Source organism: Dipteris shenzhenensis, chromosome 3 (genome assembly GCF_047967505.1).
Source record: "Dipteris shenzhenensis isolate YYH24624 ecotype China chromosome 3, Dip_SZ_1.0, whole genome shotgun sequence".
Taxonomy (NCBI): Eukaryota; Viridiplantae; Streptophyta; class Polypodiopsida; order Gleicheniales; family Dipteridaceae; genus Dipteris; species Dipteris shenzhenensis.
Window position 1 is genome coordinate 38,322,593 of NC_141598.1, and position 20,758 is coordinate 38,343,350.

Here is a 20,758-nt window from a genome sequence, read left to right on the forward strand (position 1 = left end):
GAGTGCTTTTTTTGCATCCTGTCTTCTTGTTCCTTCCCTTCTGCTCAGCTGCCAAGCCTCTGAGCTGTTGCCCTGGGAAGGACTTTGAAATATCTCCTCCTGATCAAGCACCATGGGTACCAACTCCTCCCACGTCAACGTATTTATTTTTCCACTGGTAATCGAGGACGAATAAGATGTGAAGTACTGAGCAGACACGTGGGACAACAATGTGATTCAAATGATATCTCCTTCCCTGCCTGAAGAAACTCTTGTTTAGCTCCTGGAGCTTGTTATGTGCTCGCACATCTATGAAGACATCCACCACTCTCATCTAAACTTCTAGAGACATCCTCTTCATGGGAGAGGTTCTGTTGTACAAGGATGCCAAGTGCTCCCAGATACTTTTGGCTACCGTCATGTGCTTTACAGGATTAATAACTTGAGGAGTACAGTTTTAAAAAATGAACAAACGTACCCCCCCATTGACCCGGTCCCAGAGCTGAGACATGGTCTCAGTCTCCTTTTACTCCATGATCCCTAGGTTTGCTGCAAGGGGATCAGACCTGACAACCCCCACCAAAATGAAGTCTGCTAGAATCATATGGCTGCAAAATGGACTCCATGATGACCTGCCATACACTGTGATTGGGCCCATCCAATTGACGGTCCACGGGGAAGGCGGGTAATACTGGAATTTTCACCTTGTTCTCCGCCATCTCAGCCAGGGTAGCCATGTTGGAGCGAAGAGAGAGTAGAACTGAGAAGAGAGGGTGGACGGGAAAGAAAGTAGAGAAAGGGGGTTGAAGGTGGAAGAGAGGAACAGGCTGGAGAAGAAGAGGCTTGAAGCCTAAGGTACCTTCACGCCTTCGCTGTCCTGTCCCTTGAAACGCCTCCTCTCTAATCTGAAAACACCCTTCAAACACTTACCTCTTGCTTGACACCCAAACAGTCCACACCTCTGCACACTCCTCTGTCCTGTCCCTTGAAACACCTCCTCTCTAATCTGAAAACACCCTTCAAACACTTACCTCTTGCTTGACACCCAAACAGTCCACACCTCTGCACACTCCTCTTTGAACACCTCCGAACAGCAGCCCTAAAACTCCACGCAGTTTGCTGGCTCCACGTGCCCTCCATGTCTTAGGTCTTCAGCCAACCTTTTGGCTCTGGTACCATTTGAGAGTGCAGCAGAAACTGAACAAAAAGGGAGAAAACACACACCACAAGAATTGAACTGCAAAGGAGAGAGAAAGAGACTGCAACGGATCTCAGGGAAAAGCCCTCAACTGCTGGGCAAAATCTCCATACATGAGATAAGTACACAATTGAAGGAGGGGCCCATATATAGCCTCACCCCCTTCCAGCCACGGTTTGCTGAATAGGCCGACCTGTCTGCCCCAAGGGGGCAAACCAAGCTGCCAAAGGTGGCCGACCAGCAGGTCGGTCCACCCCTCCCTACCAGCTGGTTGCTGGGGCTTGGTAACCCAACCAGGCAGATCGGGTCTCCTGCCCAAACGGTGGCCTGAATGGCCCCCTATCCTGACCCAGCCTAGATGCCTCCAAGGGCTGTTATCACGGCATGCAAACAGGCAACAAAGGGTTTGGAACAGCGCCGAATCAGCCCTGATACGGACCGTACAGATCCGTAGCACCCTCTGCAGGGTGACAGCTCCCTGGGACAGCCTCTGCATGCTTGGAACAGGCTGGAATCACGAGGAGTCCTTGACAAAGGTGCATGCCCGGATACACAGCCAACACCCCTCCTAGACTGAAACACTCTATTTACTACTCTCTTGGATTCGTCGATTCATGGACAAGGCAAAATCACAGGCGATGGCATCGTAATTTTCCTCCCAGCCACTCTCATGGATTGCATGCCTCCACACAAAGATACGTAATTACATTCCTTCATGCAATTAAAACATTTGCCCCTTGGCATTCTCACACATTTAGGTGCACCTAGGCCTAAGCACTCAGAACCACCTAGTCGATGCCAATACACCCTCACCTAGGACCTTGGCAGTTACTTCCCTTGACCATTTTATTTATGCACATAAAATATTACAAAAGTCGGTCATCTAAGAGAAAATGCCCACCGACCTTTCCGAGGTCATGCTATCTCGGCTAGAGCATAACATTCCTTCCCTCTTCAAGCATCAGCGCCCTCGATAATGAAATCTGGGAATACTCTCCGGTATACGGATTCCCAGGTAGCTTCTGATAGAGGTAGACCATGCCATGCAACCAACACCGTGGGTATCTTCCGATTGTGCACTTGCATTGTTCCTCGGTCTAGGATTCCTGTTGGTTTGCGTCTTCCATTATCCTCTATCTCCTGAAACAAAACAACACCTTCGATTAGTGAGTCACCTGTATGCAAAAATTTCTTCAAATGAGAAACATGAAACACTGGGTGCACCTTACACCCCTGCGGTAATTCTAATTTATAGGCTACCTTGCCTATTCTTTTTAGAATTAACCATGGCTTACAATATCGAGGTGATAACTTAGCACACTCTCCTGCAGTCAAAGACTTAGAGTGCGAAGGAACTCTGAGAAAAACTTTTTCTCCTTCCTTAAATTCTCTAGCGGATCGGTTTTCATCCACATACGCCTTAGCTCTATCCATAGCTTGGCGGATGTTAGCTCTCGCAAGTTCTAGCATCTCCCGCATTTGAACCACAAAGTTCGCGGCACTAGGCACTTTTTGAGGTATTCCAACTATACTTGGGTTCGCTGGCCTATAACCATAGTTCAGTTCAAACGGACTGAACCCTGTAGAGGAATGTTTTCTATCATTGTAGGCAAACTCTAACAATGGCGACCACTTGTCCCATGTATGTTGCCTCAATGACACATATGCTCTAAGCATATCCTCTAAAATTTGGTTGATTCTTTCTGTTTGACCATCCGTTTCTGGATGATCCCCACTACTCATTCTCAACTCAGTCCTTAGTGTTTCAAATACCACAGTCCAAAAATGATCGGTAAATTTGACATCTCTGTCTGACACTATGGATTTGGGTAATCCATGCAGACGAAATATATGTCTAATAAACAAATCCGCCACTTGCGGGGCACTAATAGACTCTCTAGTTGGAATGAAGTGAGCCATGTTGGTAAGACGATCAACCACCACAAGGATAGAATCATATCCACCTTGTGTCATAGGCAGCCTTACAATAAAGTCCATGGAAATGCTCTCCCACTTACTTAGTGGTATCTCCAAGGGTTGTAAAAGTCCGGGTGGCTTCACCTGCTCTGCCTTACTTACCTGACACGAAAAACAACGTGTCACATATTCATGAATATGCTTTTTCATCTTTGGCCAAAAGAAATCTCGCTTCACGAGATCATATGTCTTCTCGACTCCTGGATGTCTTGCACATGGGCTATCATGGCATTGTCGAATGACTCTTTGCTTGAGATCATTCTGATTAGGTACTACTACCTTGCCATTTCTTTTCAGCATACCATCCCTTATGGCATATCTTGCATAAGTTTGGCCTTTTCTAGATGCTAGGTCATCCTTTTCCTTGGGTTTGAACACATGAGCCTTAGGCCATAGGCTCTGGACGAACTCGTCCACCTTTTGAGTTTCTCTTATCTCGGTCATTAGAGCACTCTCTAACACCGTGAAACTCATGTTATGCATAATGCGTGACAACACATCAGCAACTTTATTATCCTTCCCTCTTCGGTACCGAATCGTCAAGTTAAACTCCTGCATGAGTTCTGCCCACCTAGCTTGGCGGCCTCTCAAGTCAGGTTGTTTACAAAAATGTTTCAAAGTATCATGATCAACATCCACATAAAACTTTGATCCATACAAATAATGTCTCCATGTTTTCAAAGCATGGACAACAGCATACAACTCTAATTCATGAGTTGGCCAATTTTGTTGAGAGGGAGAAAGCTTCTTGCTTTCAAAGGCTACTGGCCTTCCCTCTTGGAGGAGAACTGCTCCTACCGCAATGCCACTTGCATCGGTTTCAAGGAACAACGGTTTCTGGGGATCAACTATTTTTAACACCGGTCCTGTGACCACAGCTTGTTTTATGGTGTTAAAACTTTCTTGTTGATTCTGTCCCCATATAAAAGGTACTTTATCTGAGGTCAGATCAATCAATGGCGATACTATTTCGGAATATCCTTTGATATGCCTTCGATAAAATTGGACAAATCCCAAGAATGATTGCAAAGCGGTCAAACTCTGAGGGATTGGCCAAGTCAGTATCGCAGCCACTTTCTTTGGATCCATTTCTACTCCCTCTGGAGTAATTATGAATCCTAAATATTCAAGTCTTACCATACACAGTATAGTTTTCGTTTTATTTACATAAAGACTGGCTTTCCTCAAAGTACTGAACACTATTCTTAAGTGTTCATGATGCTCAGTAATACTTTTACTAAATACTAGAATATCATCAATAAAATGTACTACAAACTTTCCGATATACGGACGTAGTAAATCGTTCATAAGCATGACGAATGTAGCTGGAGCATTGGTAAGTCCAAAGGGCATTACCAAAAACTCATAATGACCAAACATGCTTCTAAAAGCGGTTTTATGCACATCCTCGGCTCTAATACGGATCTGATGGTAGCCACACTTAAGATCTATGTTACTGAAAATTACGGCCCCATGTAATGCATCTAGCAAATCATCGATCCGAGCCATCGGATACCTGTGCTTAATAGTGATATTATTCAATGCTCTGTAATCTATACAGAGACGAAAAGTATCATCTTTGTTCTTCTTTAATATCACTGGCGAAGCAAAAGGTGAAAAACTGGGTTGAATCTGCCCCAGCTTGAGGTATTCTTCCAGTTGTCTTCGCACCTCAGTTTCTTCGGTAAAGCTTAATCTATAGGGAGGTCTATTTACAGGTTCTGCCCTCGGGATAAGCTCAATTTTATGCTGAACATTCCGCTCTGGAGGTAACCCATAAGGTAACTCATCCCAAAACAATCAAAGAACTTCTCTGATATTTCTTTAGCTAACTCGGCCATTTCCCCATCTTGGGTAGCCTCAGTGCTAGCCGATGCATCATCAATCGACTCTATCAATGCTATACACAGACACAGAAACTCTTTCGGAGTCTTTCGAATTTCCATGGCTGAAATCAATGGTCCTCGAGGTAAATCCTTTTCACCTCGCAAAACATATTCTACCCCGTTCATCTTGAACTGGTAAATATGCTTTTTCCAATAAATGGCTGGATTTTTCCGAAAATGCCAAGCCATGCCTAGGGCTATATATGCGTGAGCAAGCCTGGTCAACTCAAAGTCCAGCTTCTTAACATAGTCCTGAATTCGACAATTCTCTGGTCCCATACTTCAGTTGAACTTCCGTCCACCATCCTGACCGTATAAGCATAGTCAGACGGACTAGTTTTCAACTTGAGCCTCTTAATAAGCTTCGAGTTAATTACATTGTGCGTTGACGCTGAGTCAAACAACACAATCACATCATGATTGGCTACTTGTCCTTTCATTTTAATCAACTCGGGCTCATCGAAAACGGTATACCCCGTTGCTGCGGGCTTTGAAAGGATGTTATCAGGTGCACCGCTTACTAACTTAGTAACAGACACACTTAACAACACAGGTACTAACCTCTGAGAAGGTCCCGCCAATTGCATCTGCATATGTTCCGCATTGGGACTCTCTTGCATTTCCGCGTCGCATTCAGATATTATCATATTGGCCGTGCGACGGTCTTTGTTTAGTGGGCAATCTTTCCATTGATGTCGCTGAAGGCAGCCGAAGCACAATCCTTCTTTTCTAGCTTTTTCTTTTTGCTCAGGGGTCAATGAGTACTTTGACCAAGCCCGGACTGCCATTGGAGTTACTTTTCTTTTCACCCCAACGGTGGTACTTGTCTTTGCTTGTCCCTCAACCGGCTTCACCTGCTTGGTTTGGCCACTTGGCTGCGAGACACTTGTCTTTGAAGTCCATTTCCTCTGAAATCCCCCTTTTCTCGGGTACTCATGCTGAGTCCCTGCCTGCACAAACCCACTAGGTCTGCCTCTGGCATCCTCATAGTTCAGGGCTACTGCAATAGATTCATCTAATGTAGTCACATATTTAGCCCAAACTTCCATTTTAATCTTGTCGTTCAGTCCATAGATATAGTCTTTCAAATGAACCGACATAGGGGGAGGGTCTGTTATTTTCATAACACATTCCCTGAACTTGTCAGTGTACTCTGCCACCGACAAATTCCTCTGGCGAAGGTTTCTGTAAGCATCCCAAGCTCGAGACTCTTCGTCAGGTGGAAGAAAGTGTTTCTTAAATCCAGCCTTAAACCCTTCCCAGGTGGTAGGGGCAACTTGATCTTTCTGTTGTTTTATCCACCACCTATCCGCTGCCTCAATAAACAGGTGAGTGGTCTCGCGGATTTTCTTTAGATTGGATCTCATTTCACAAATGGCGAAGGCTTCTTTCCACTTGTGTAACCAAACCTCGATCACATCAGAACTGCGCTCGGTCATCCGACCAGCGTACTTTTCTGGTCTATAATTAGCAATATTAGGTACCTTGACATTATAGCAATATTAGATACCTTGACCTTCGCACGTTCCGACCAGTGTATACTGGGCTCTGGCTCTGCTGGAGCTTTGCCCTTTTCATTTCTAGATGGTCTAGCCGACAAGGCTTGCACCATTTCTCTAATTTCATTTTGACCAGCGTTCACTTGAAGCTGCTGGTTCATGATCTGTTGTAAAGCATCTTTCAATACAGAAATCCTACCCACCAGAGTAGGCGTTGTGTGATGGGACACTTCTTGCGTAGATCGCGCTCTAGATTCACTAGGATTTACCCTGGAATCTTGCCCCTCTGCCTCCATTCTTTCAAAAGGAAAAATAGATTATTATTATTATTATTATTATTATTTTCACTTCTTTCCGCACGCCAAAACTCCAAAAGTATCACACTTCAAATTTCCTTTTGCTGTACAGGAGTAAATAGACTGCAAACTGGAAATTTGTATAGAAGGGGGAAAAAAATGCTCCCTGGAAGCTCCACGTAACGTAGATATAGTCCAACTTCCTTTGATGAAGAACCGGGTGACCTTCGGAACAGCTATTTAGCGATCCTCTTCGGAAGACTCTGCTTTAAAGGTCTGATCGACGCTGGCCTAGAACGCTCTGCTCGCTTCCATGCGGGGCAGAGCTATGATTCTGAAGTTTGGAGTTCCAAAGGTGACCCTTTGTTGAGCTAATCAGCCACGCAGCGATGACGCTGCCCGTGCGTCGCCCATCGCAACGCCTCAACTCCACGAAGTAATCGTCTGCTCCTCAATGTAGATGTTGCTGCCTCGACGAAAACGCTCTATTCCTAATCCCTCTTCTCTTGCACGTGAGGCGCGGCGTCAACTTCCATGTGCAGAATTTGTAGGAAATGGCGACCTTCTTCCTGTACCAAGCATACACCTTGACTCTTTTTCTCCGTTTTGGCGTCACGCGTGGCAGAGTTGTCCCTTGTTCATCACAGGTGAATTATGCACAAAGGCAATTTAATGCACGTTCGACTCCCGTTTGCTAACAAAGCCTTGAGCAAGCGATGAATGTCGCCTATTTCAGTCCTTCACCAAGGAAAGACGTCGACTACCCCTCTCTTGCCTCCACACAGATATAGCCCTAGTCATGGCTTGGCATTTTCGGAAAAATCCAGCCATTGATTGGAAAAAGCATATTTACTAGTTCAAGATGAACGGGGTAGAATATGTTTTGTGAGGTGAAAAGGATTTACCTCGAGGACCATTGATTTCAGCCATGGAAATTCGGAAGACTCCGAAAGAGTTTCTGTGTCTGTGTATAGCATCGGTAGAGTCGATTGATGATGGATCGGCTAGCACCGAGGCTACCCAAGATGGGGAAATGGCCGAGTTAGCTAAAGAAATATCAGAGAAGTTCTCTGATTGTTTTAGGGATGAGTTACCTTATGGGTTGCCTCCAGAGCGGAATGTTCAGCATAAAATTGAGCTTATCCCGGGGGCAGAACTTGTAAATAGACCTCCCTATGGATTAAGCTTTACCGAAGAAACTGACGTGCGAAGAAAAACTGGGCCAAATTAGCAAATGAAACACTCTATTTACTACTCTCTTGGATTCGTCGATTCACGGACAAGGCAAAATCACAGGCGATGGCATCGTAGCCACTCTCATGGATTGCATGCCTCCACACAAAGATACGTAATTACATTCCTTCATGCCTATCCACAAGCCCACAATTCCCTAGATGGTTCCCTCCTGCCACATGTCATCATTTTAGACCTTTAGCTTGGTACACCATTTACCCCTCTCTTGGGGCACAATTAAAACATTTGCCCCTTGGCATTCTCACACATTTAGGTGCACCTAGGCCTGAGCACTCAGAACCACCTAGTCGATGCCAATACACCCTCACCTAGGACCTTGGCAGTTACTTCCCTTGACCATTTTATTTACGCACATAAAATATTACAAAAGTCAGTCATCTAAGAGAAAATGCCCACCGACCTTTCCGAGGTCATGCTATCTCGGCTAGAGCATAACATAGACTATCCTCACATGGGGCAGGCACACCCACAACAAAAGCCCTCACTCCTACTGTACACATGATACATCAGGTTATGCTCAACTCTTAACACCTTTTGCCTCGAACTGGTCTTGCCTTCTTCAAGGGCTCCAATCTGTCCACTCCTTCCAGTAATACGCTCCATCAGCCCCAAACGATCTTCAAATAGTTCCACACTTCAAACACCCTCCAGATTCGCAAAGTGCTCGATCCATAGCCCCTCCCGGTCTTGGGCTCTCCTGTTATGGTGTCGACGCAATGCAACCCGAACATTTCATGTGGTAATCAAATAGGATGTAGTGGGCTTGAGCTGGGAGGACATATCAAGTGGCGCATGGGCTCCCATACATCATAGACCCAATGTGGCATATGTGTGCCAGAAAGCCGGGTCAGTGTTGGGGATAGGTGGCTCCCCCTCTGAGAGAAGCCCCCAAGAGTCAACTCCTTGGAATGAGTGAATCACCTCAACCAACCTCTTATGGCATGCAAAACGGCGTGAGATCCGCTATGCCTTGGATGTAGTCAATGCCCCAAAGCTGGCATGAGGTGAGATCTTGGTACTCAGCATCAATGTGAGAGGTGGGTAGTATCTACCACATATAGATAAATTGAAGAGAAATCATGTGGTAAGAGAAGTAAGAGAAGAAAAAGTAAGAAATTCATATCTATTCTCTGAAGTTTCGAAGTTAGTAGAAACCGATTGATTCCACTACTCATTTGAATCATTGAAAATGTAGAGAGTATACCACATAAGTTCACAATGTACAACTCTACTGAAAAATGAAACGAAATGGTCTTATAAACTTGTGAATCCTTTAGGGTTAGGGTTAGCTTTTCATGTGTCTCACCCTCTAGCATGTGCATTCTATTCTTATAAACATGTGAACCCCTTAGGGTTTGTTAGAAGATGACCCAACAGAGGGTACGCACAGCGGAAGACTTATAGTAATGCCCAGGATCTCACACAGTGTGCGGTGTGGGTGTGGAATCACAAACTTCTTTACTTATGTGCATTCAATAGATGTGCAGACTCATCAATAGACAATGAACCGGCCAGATAGAGAAACCACCAAAATATATATTTCCGTCCAAAACTATGGACACAATACAAAAGAGATAGATCCAGAGTCCCACCAATGGTGTGGTCCTCTGATCTAACCACAAGGTCCTTCTCCTATCTGCCGGCTATCTCTAGACTCGAGTCCGCGTGCTCCACCTCGAGCGTTTGTAGACTTTTCGTACTGTTGCTGACGTCATCTGTGGTCTCTTCTCTTGGGTCCCTATTGCTATCCTGTGCTCCGCCTTATGCTCCTGTAGATCAGCCAAGTACCCGCCTCTCTTCTTTTGGGGCACATCCTGCCCTAGGTCTCCCTCCCTCATGCTCTCCTCATATGGGGGCTCACAGATGGGGAGGTGACCTTTCCAACACACCCTCTCACCGACACATCCAGGCCCAATGCCAACACGTCGATGAAGATGCTCTAGTAACTCCCTAGTCATAGTACTTTGGAACTTTTCGATGTCGAAATCTTTTCCTGGCTTTTCATCCAGTGGCTCCTGCTCCACCAGGTCCGGTCCCGCTTCCGCACACCATCCTGGTACACAGGTCCATCTTTGGTAGCACCTCCTGGCACCACCTCCTTCAGTCACATTCCTGCCTTCGAATTCGAGCAATCCAGCCGTCACGATCTTCCAGCTGTCCCCCTCATAATGAGTGAACAACCTGGAGTCTTCCAAGCACCATGCTCTGAGGGTCTGTTTCAACCCGTCCTTTTGGCAAGGTCTGCAACAAAAGTACATCTCCAGATCACGTGGACTGCGAACTTTAAATGCCCAGGACTAACTTGAGTCACCCTCCTTCTCGCAAGGGCACAATCCTCCAGTCGTGGAAGTCGATTCCCAAGAGCTTCTGAATCAGGGTCGTCCTTCAGCAAGGTCCTTGCCTTCAGGCTCCCACACCTGTGAGCCTCCTACTTGGGCTCTGATACCATGTTAGAAGATGACTCGACTTACGATCACATTTTCACTTAGAGGGATCATTGAGGAGGCCAGACACAGGAGACAGAGAGTATATTGTTGCTTTGTGGATTTCCGCAAGGCATTCGACACTGTTCCCCGCGCCCGACTCGTCAGACGCCCGCAGGAGTTAGGCTACGACTCGTAGGTTATCTGGGCAGTAGTAGCTCTCTATGAGCGGGTGACGGGCCAGGTCAGAATTGGCACCAGCTGGACCCCAGAGATCACGAGCACTATCGGAGTCAAACAAGGATGTCCCTTGTCACCGACTCTATTTGGCCTCTACATCGACGAGCTCAAGACCACCATCAAGACACTCGGAGGTGCAGGCTGCTCTCTTGCGGAGACTGTCATCCAGATTCTCCTATATGCAGACGATGTAGTATTACTATCCTCTTCTGCTACTGGTCTTCAGCGACACCTGGATGGACTTCAGGTCTTGTGTGATACACATGACTTGAAGGTCAACCTTGGGAAAACCAAGGTGATGATCTTCAACACTTCCAGACCCGCTATGCACCGAGAGCAGTTCCTCTTCGCCGGCGACCCTGTTGAGATAGTTGACTCTTACACATACTTGGGCGTTGTCTTCTCAGGCCCGATCTTCACAATGCGCCCGGCCATGTAGGCCAGGATCAGTCGGGGCTACGCTGCTCTTGCCAGGCTGGAGCGACAGTGCTACCACTCCCACTTCCAGGACCCGCGGACCAAGTCTCTCCTTTTTGATTCTTTGGTCCGCCCAGCAGGCATGTACGGTAGCCCGTGGTAGGGAGTCGACCTTTCAGACACATAGTGGGCTCGAGTCGAGCGCCTACAGATACTGATGTTTGCTCGGATGATCCGCAGCAAACCATCGGTACCACACCAGATCATTCTAGTAGAGTTCGGTGCCTCACCCCTACAGCTTGATGCGGCTTTCCAGGCTATCACTTATCTCCACAGAGTCAGGGATTTCAGCTCCTCCGTCGACGGTTGCCTCCGCCTACCTTGGCTAGCCCTATCCTCCTCTATGGCCTTATCCGTTGATGGGGACCAGCGATGCTGGTATAGTCGTCTTTCCAGTTGGTTCACTCGACTAGGCCTCGATTTAGACCTTCAGTACAGCCTCGACGCTCCACCATCTCCCCTCTCCCCCACTGACCAGGAGGTCAACCGGCTCATTCGAGCGGATCTGCTCTAGCTCCACACCTGGCGGACATGGTTTCTTCACTTCGAGCTTCCTGTGAAGCTCGACTTCTACTGCCGACACTGCCTCCAGATCTCACAGGAGGGCTTCATCACACCTCCGGGTTACACACAACTTCATCTACCACATGCGCTCTGGATCTCCCTCGGTCAGTTTAGGGTTTCGTCACACCGATTACGGATTGAGAGCGGACGCGTAGAGGGTATCCCACGAGAGGGCCGCCTTTGCCCACTTTGCGACTTGCAGGAGATCGAGTCGGAGGAGCATTTTGCTTTCAGATGTCCTATCTATTATGCCATTCGAGGCCGGTACCACTGCCTCTTCCGCGACGGATTCGGCCCCCTCCCACACATGCTGCAGTTCCCGGATCAGCGATGCCTAGCCGCTTTCTTACATGAGATGACTCGCCACCGAGATACCTCTCTCCGAGCACGGCGACACGCGCAGCACACAACGTGAGGACACCCAGCGGCCCATCACTGATTTCTTCCAGTCACAGGATACCTCTCCTCAATCTAGCCGACGACGCGGACGTGAGTGAGAGCCAAAGCCACGACAGCTGCGCCAGCAGACAGACCCACACATCCGGGTCCATGACATCTTGTCTCTGCTCTCTGCTCGCCCCACTGGGGTTACCGTTGCCCTCATCCACAGGGCCACCCGCCGCCCCCGACGACCGAGCTCGACTAGGCCGCGTGATGTCAGAGGCCAATCATCTATCGCAGGGTTTTTTCCGGCCTCCCATTTGACGGCCCCTCTATGATTGGTCTCTGACGATCACCACCTGCACATATATATTGAATCTCCCCCCTCTGCCCCATTTTTGGTGCCCCCCCCCTTCTTCTTTTTTGTATCATCTGGAGGTTGACACATATTTTTTGTATCAGGACTAGACACACTGTCCTTCATAACCTCTTTTTTGTAGAAACGGTTGGCTGGCCCGTTTTGAGACCGCCACCATTATGCTCATTGTATCAGTTATCTTTAGTCTCATAGACCTTCACGGTCTCCCGAAGACTTTAATAAACTCTTTCTTTCTTTCTTCCTAGTGTGGGCATTCTATTCACACAAATCGATGTTGAGATTGTCATCTCCAAGACCTTTCTTCAAGGTCAGCACCATGATATGAAGAAATAAAGTCTCTATACAATACCACCCCTAGATATCAATTTTTTGATATCTAGGTATATTATCATTCTTCTTTCTAACAATAATTGAATGGTATGGTCACAAGAATGTTGTTAATGTAACCTGATCCTCTTTGTTAAAGTTGAATATGTTTCTCGACCTTGTTTGCTTGATTGTTGTTGACCTCTTGGATCCAACATCTTCATTTTCTTATCGTCGGTCACAGATAGTTTGCTGATGTTAGCTGCATGTGAAACTGATGTGCTCTCACTGTTGCCTTCAAAGTAACTCTTGATGGAGAATAAGCTCCTTGGGACCAAAATGATACACCACACATATGAACGTCTACTAATTTTATTTGCAAGTTTGGGAAAGTAGGTGGTTAGAAAGTGCATGAATTATACATGGCAAGTTTAGAAAAGGCATTGTTCAAGCCTTCACAATACATTCATCAGGTATTTGTGCTCCTATAAACAATCAGACATGAAAGTTTATCACAAATAGTTTTTTGGGAGGAAAAGACAATGAGCCACTTGGTTCTGAAGTAATTCAAAGTAGGGGAGTTCAATCTTTTCTTTGTACCCCACAATGATTAAAACTCGCTATATATCTATTGATCATTTATTTTTTTCCTCCATCAAGCAAACCAGGTACAAAGATCTTGCTCTCTTATAAGAAAAAATTTACAAGTGGGAGCCAATATATTATGGGCTTTAACTTTTTCGCTCGATGTATAGTCTTTCTTGTTTCCCCACCCCAACAAGAGAGCTGTGGTTTCAAATTTTGGTCAATGGGCTAACATAATTGTCTCTCTGCAATGACAATGGTGGACTATATTACAGGAAATTTGTTTGACTGGATTTATTCATAGTGCTAGCCTTCTTCTCCAGAGAATCATAAAAACAAAGCTTGTTGATATGTGTAGAAATGCATGGAAAATATATGATACACATATCTATGGATGCGACATGCATTTACAGTGGTGGATTACATTACATGTTTGACTGGATTAATTCATACTGCTAGCCTTCTTCTCCAGAGAATCATAAAAACAAATCATGTTGATATGTGTAGAGATGCATGGAAAATATATGATATACATATCTATGGATGCGACATGCATGTACTTTGGGTGCTGATAATATGAGGAATGCCGTATTAGTTGGTCAATGCTATGCATCACAGTGTTTATGTTTTGAATCATCTCATGGCAGCACAATTTTCCCTCGTCTATGGTAAGTTGGGAGTAAACCTAGGTTTCAGCATTGGCTATGTGTACAGCATTGCCTTTCTGAAGCAGATGCAGCTCTTCACCTTTTCATTGTCTCTGGCATCACTCCAGGGATATGACTTGTGCACACTGTATTTAAAGGCTTTCCACTCTCATGACATGATGTTGTGAAGCCTCTATGCGCCACTGCAGATAGAGGAATCTGGGAGCTTTTCATTCTTAGCAAATGTGGTTTCCGAGTTTGAGGCTGTGGAGAGAAGGCTACCTGAAAGCATTGAACATGCCAAGAGTTTGAATGCAGACATGCATTTGCTGAGACAGCAAATACAAGCAGAAGCTCTGGCTCATAAGGAAGCTGTTGGAGATTGGAGCAAATCCTTAACACAATTGAAACAGGTACCAGATCTGCACAGCAAAACTTTAAAATATAGCAATTACAAATCCCCCCCCCTCCCCTGAACAACTAAGCTTCTCCATGATGTTTCACAGGGAATCAAGGATCTTAAAAAGCAGAATAAACTAGTTGCAAAGTACAGGTAAAGTCCCATGACTCAACATACTTCCTAGCTGTCTGACAGAAGCATTCTAAATAAGGATACGAGTGCATATGAAATTAATTATGTGAGATCACTTTTAATTTTCAAGATGCTGAATGGGCATTAATAGTGGGCTTGTAGGGCAGATAAGGCATTAGCTGAAGCAGACTGTAAACGGAGAGTAAGGGAAGAGAGACTGAAATCATTAAGAGATGAAATCGACCAACTTGCAAGTCAAATAGAGGTGACATCAAAGCTTAATAACCATATAAATGAGACGCCAGACGAGAATTTTAGTGATACATTCTTAAAGTACGAGTCAAAGGTTCATCTTAATCCTGTTAAAAGATTATTTTCTGATAGGTGGTTGCATATTCTCATGTGTGATTTGCCCTTCCCCGCTTACAACTCCCCCCCAATTTCATCCTTGCCTTCTGCTTCAACACCACCACCAAACATGGTAGACCCACATGAACCTGTCACTAAAAAGGTGACAGATCCACAAGAACCTATCGTTGTTCTTGTGCTGCAACCACGAGACAAAAACACTAATTCCCTCGTAACAACTTCTAGATCTCGACAGATTCCGCAAGTTTATGCCAAGCTTCAGGAAGTGCTACAATCAGTTGAAGAAGATACCAATGAACATGCGAGACCACTTGTATAGGCTTCTCGAATGCTCTTTACATGCGCGCTAAGCAAGTACGCTGCCTGGAGAGATGCAAGGTGTTCGAAATCTTAAGGTTTTCAAGTACGCTGCCTGGAGAGATGCAAGGTGTACAGAGTCTAAGTGAGACTAGAGAGTCAACATCATAGGTGAGAATAAGGTTGTCGTGTACCCCCCCCCCCTCCAACACCCCGTGCACCCCGCTCCCACACCCCATGCCCCCCCCCCCCCCCCCCCCCCCCCCCCCCCCCTTTCTCTCCCTCCCCAACACCCCCCCCCTTTGCGTGCATGTGTGGGGGGGGGTACACGACATGCCTACAAAGGAAGGGGGGGGGGGGGGGGGGCATGGGGCATGCGCGCAAAAGGGGGAGGGGGGGGAGTGTTGCGGGGGAAGGGGGGGGAGGGGGGGGCGCGCGTGCCATGCATGCAAAGGGGGGGCATGGGGGGGTACGCAACATGCGCGCAAAAAGGGGCGGGGGCGCCATGCGCTCCTTTGTTGTTGGATGTGCCCATTGTGGCTGCTCTTGAGGTCCCAGTGACCTCAGCTTTCCTCCTTCTACTTCATCATCTTTGTGGTCCGCTTTTATGAGGGTTGGAAACTCTCCCTAGGCTTAAATGCCTTTTGGATGTTGTGCTTCTAGAACATGGTCTCTGTTGACCAGAATTTTCACATGGTTGGGTTGTAAAACCAACATATCACTCAATGTTGGATAGGATGAAGATGCATTCTTGACTTTTTGCAGCAAGCTGTCTTGTGCTCATTTGGATCTTGGAACATGCGTATAGCACTTGGAACCAAAACCTTGAAATGTTTAACAAAAGACCCTTTTACCTGAGTAGGCATCATCTGTTGTCTTTACTTTCACACTTTCATCAAATTCTGATTGAGCAAGTTAACTGTAGTGTGCACTGGTTCAACCCAAAAGTGATTGGAAAGGTCTTCGCCCTTGAGAATAACCTTGTCATAGAAGTCATCAGAGCGTAGTGCGGAGGTCCGTAGCAATGAGAATGAAGTCCAACAGCTTGGTAGACCACCATTATAGACTAGATATTCCTTGAGTTCATCAAGTGCTTCCAGCTGCTTCTTCAAGAAGTGTACCCACATCTTCCTATTGAAGTCATCAATGGTGGCGGATATTCATGTTGCAATAGATATTTGAGGGAACAAATTGCAGGACACCGTTTTTCTTAAAGTTGTATATCTTGGGAAATGGTTGTCTTGCTTGCTTGCCTGTCATGCAATAAGCACATATGTCTGATGATCTAATGGATGGTAAATATGCCTTCCACTATACCATGTTTCTGCATCTCACATGAAGCGTTCATGTGATATGTTCATGCAACTTGTGCCACAACTTGCCAGAGTTTGAAATTGTTGTGGAAGCCATGACATTTGAGGGGACTAAGGTGGCCTTAGCACATCTGTCACATCCGAGGTAACTAAGCCGGCCATGGTACATTTGAGTGACCAAGTAATCCATTGTTATGCCAAGTATAATACCACGGTCATGAATAGAAACCACGGTATAGGTTGGAAACCATGAAGGCTTAACAATGCTTGCATTAGTGGGGCTTAGAGGGCTGGGGTTATTCCTAGGCTTTCACATTATTGAATAGGTGCAAAGGAAAGCCCATGTGAGGGCTTTAGGACACATGGCACCAAAGAAGCACGCCAAGTAGCAAGCATTTTGGGAATGAGGGAGGGTTCGAGAGAGAGATCTCAACTCAGAATGAGGTCTCGTGGATGGAGACCAAGAAGAAGAGACAAGGTTGGAGAGCTAGGCATGAAAGATAAGACAACTCATCATAAAGCTGTCCATGCGGCAGGGGTTGTGATTGTGCACTTGAAGAAAAGCCACACATCAATGAAACCAAACATAAATGTAGCAAAACAGGCAGGCCCACATAGAGTTTGAGCCTAGTTTAATTGCATAACAACAGCATAGAGCTCTTAGACCCTATCCTACGTCTGCTAATGTGAGAGACTCAGGCCAAGGCACGAGGCATCACATGTGGGAAAAGGAAGCACAAACAGGCACCTTAGCCATCTCCAAAAGCTGTTGTAGCTCTGGTGCTCCAGCAGTAATTAGTCATAGGTTTTGCATCTGACACCTTTATGTTTACGGGTTCATACAGACTCCCGAAACTAATACGTATGCAGTAGAAAGATAGAAATCTCACAACTCTCATGATCTTTACAGAGTTAATGCAGAAGCTAACAACAAAGCCTAATAGGAAGAATAACAGTCTACGTATTCATTACAATGAACAGAACAAAAAACAGAGAGGGGGAAAGATGCATTGTATTCCTAATATATTTCAGATACATTCATCATCCAACAAATATATCTCTGGTCAACATGATTAAGACGCTTACATCTCTTTCTTCCTGAACCGTAATACCCAAACATAATCCAACTGCAATACGGATTGAGGTGTGAAGAGATGCACCCGACAGGTGGTGTCTCTTTGTATCTGAATACTCACTAAAGTATAAATTCTGATTATCTACTAAATATATGTGTGTTTTTAGGATTCATCTAGGTATATAGTTGCATTGGTGTCATCACCTTTGAAGTATTGGCCTAATTTATTGATGGGAACTTTAGGTAGGTTCTGGCCCTCCTCTTGTGATTGGTTTTCTTCGGGGTTGGTAGGCTCTTGTGCCAAGATTTGCCCGCTCATCCAGCTTGAGAGGTCTTGCTAGAGGCTAGGATTCCCCCGCGGCAAGGATGCAATCGGCATCTTGACCTCTGTGGAGAGGAAGGCCGCTAATGCGGCAATATCACGTGGTTCTTGGGAGGTCTCCCTTCCCACCGATAGTGGCTCCTCAAAGCCATAGAGGTCTTCCTCCTCTCTTAGGTTTTGCAACACTGGGTCCTCTTGAAACATCCATTGCATCAGAGGTCCGGGACCTCTGAGTTATCGGAGTTGGGTGGTTTCTCTTCTTCCACTCTCTTTGGTACCCTAAGTACCTTCGCTCCCCTATGAGTTGTAGGTGGTCAGGGTGGATGGTATCCGACCCTTTGTTGACCTTGAGTCTATGCTCGAATTTCTCTTGGCATTCCCGTACCAAGTTCTGAGCGTCTATTAAGCGTTGTTTCTCTAAGACCGCGGGTTTGGATAAGCTCTCTTATGAGCAGGTGGAGATGTGAAGCCTTGGGCCCGCACTGGTTTGTTTACCTCCGAATATGGGGGCATACTAGGATCATACAGGGAGGGGCTCGTTCGGATGTAAAGGACGTGGCAAGGGTGGCTGTCTCCTCATCTAAACCGTCTTGGATGAGCACTTGATTTGTTTCTTTGCTTGGTGACCTTCTTGGGCTTGGTCTGCGGGGACTGGTGTGCCTCGGGAATTTGAGACGTGGAAGTCCTGCCCTTCCTTGCTTGGTTCTTCATCTCCTTGCCTAGGTCCTTTGCATGCATCCTCGTGATGACCTTCAAGAGCACCGCTGCTACTTGACCTTGTTCGATGCTTAGCAAATTGATGCTAGTGCTCTTGAGCGGGGTGGTCGGAGTCGCTGGCCTCCTTAGGGGACAATCCTTAAATAAAGGCTCCACACAAGGGCATGGGACCTATTGTGGACGTGGGACCACTGGGGTGAGATCCCTATAAGGACAATCCTTCAAAAAGTGCGCCCCTTGGCATTTAAAGCACGATACGGTAGGGTTCGCTGTGCTCTTATATGGGCATTCACTTGTCCTATGTGGACTTTGACATGTATAGCATTGGATTGGGGGCCTTCCTGCCAAGGAACTCATGTCTCGAGACCACAAGCATTGTCTGATATACCGGGACATGCTGATCCTCATGTAAAAGGTAGTGACTTATGATGCCACTTTCTTTCAAGTAAGAATGATAGTCGGGATGGCCGTGATCCTGCTCACGCTCTTTCCAATCACTAGGCAATTCCTCCACGAATACTTGGTTGATTGGAGTTATACGAGGTGGGGGTGGTTGCGGACCTAGTATGGGTGGAGGTAATGGAGCGTGTTGTGCCTCATATTGCCTTGGATTGGCTAGAGGGGCTCCTTGTGTATTCATCGGGTTGTGTGGGGCCGTCAAGGCCAGTTGGGGCCTTGGTTGGTAGATCGGTTAGGGAAGGATCTTTGGAAATCGGCATTGAGAGGTGTCGTGGTTCTCCCATCTATAGCAGTGTGCACAATAGAGTGCTTGCCTTGCTCTGAGGCGGGGGCACTCATTCGAGGGGTGATTGCTGTTGCATACCCCGCACCAAACATTGTCTATTCTCTGGAATAAGTGGGGGTTACTCGGTGCTTCCTTGGAGGTTCCTATCTTCCACTGTTGGCCTAGCTTATTCAGTAGATTAGAGGCCAACTCACCCATATCTAAACCCTTAGACTCTTTATCCTCCTTCATGGAAGGCTCCGTACTGGAAGACCTTACCGTTTGTGATACCTCGGACGGAGTTGTAGCAGCTTTGTCCTTGGTGTCCTTATCCATCATGTTGTCACTTATACAGATGGCTATTTTGTTGCAAAGTTCGAAGAAGTTGGGTTCAGAACCATTAAATGGTCATGCAGCTTCGGGTCCGCCAATCCGATGAGGAAGCGTGGCAACAATCGCTCGTCGCTAATCCTCTCATGTGGTTTGCAGCAGGACTTGAGGTGTTTGATCCTAGCAATGTAGTCTCGAAGGGACTCATTCTCATTTTATTTCACCTCATACAACTAATTAATTGGGCTCCACTTGTGACTACTGGGAGCGAACCCTACGATGAAAGCTTTTCGCAACGCCTCCCAGTTGACTTTCTCCTCAGGGCTGAGGGCCCTATACCATTGGCCTGCCTTGCCATCCAGGGTGAGGCTGAAGGTGTTAACCATTTCTAGATCTCCAGGAGCACCAAGTGCTTCGCATATTTGCTTAAATCGCTCCACGTGGGAGACCGGATCTCTTTTCTCGAGAAATTTAGTTATCAGCTTGGAGATGGCTATGGGTCAACTCTTAGAGGGATTGGTGTTCCCTGCTGGAAATACAGATACAACTGGGCCTCAGGGCCTGTCCTGGTAGCGGGGTCCATTGGTTTACCGGTGCCAACGTTAGGGCTGTGAAGCCTACTCCCCCGAACATCGAGGTTGTAACTGTGGGGGTAAACTGTCGGACTCCGTGAGGAAGCGGGTTACCAGGCATCTGCATGGACAGTCCTTGCATTGGTCATTAGGGTGGAACTTGAAGGGCACATAGCCGGTGGCTTGTAGCCTAACGGCGAATGTTGGGGGCACCTTGAAGGTTGGGGGCTCATAAGATGTTATGCTCTAGCCGAGATAGCATGACCTCGGAAAGATCAGTGGGCATTTTCTCTTAGATGACCAACTTTTGTAATAGTTAATGTGCGTAATTGAATTGGTCAAGAGAAGTAACTGCCAAGGTCCTAGGTGAGGGTGAAATGGCATTGACTAGGTAGTTCTGAGTGCTAAGGACTAGG

The 20,758-nt window shown here is 46.5% G+C and overlaps 1 protein-coding gene across 2 annotated transcripts in view; it reads left to right on the plus strand.

Moving 5' to 3' along the window:
• LOC147903762 (dynein regulatory complex protein 9-like) overlaps positions 1 to 20,758 on the plus strand; it is a 40,663-nt gene that overhangs the window by 2,518 nt on the left and 17,387 nt on the right. For both annotated transcript variants that reach the window (XM_087372931.1, XM_087372932.1), the window contains exons 3-5: positions 14,301 to 14,504; positions 14,598 to 14,644; positions 14,786 to 14,888. In XM_087372931.1, the coding sequence (XP_087229057.1) occupies positions 14,301 to 14,504; positions 14,598 to 14,644; positions 14,786 to 14,888 (354 nt within the window). The remainder of the gene's footprint in view (positions 1 to 14,300; positions 14,505 to 14,597; positions 14,645 to 14,785; positions 14,889 to 20,758) is intronic.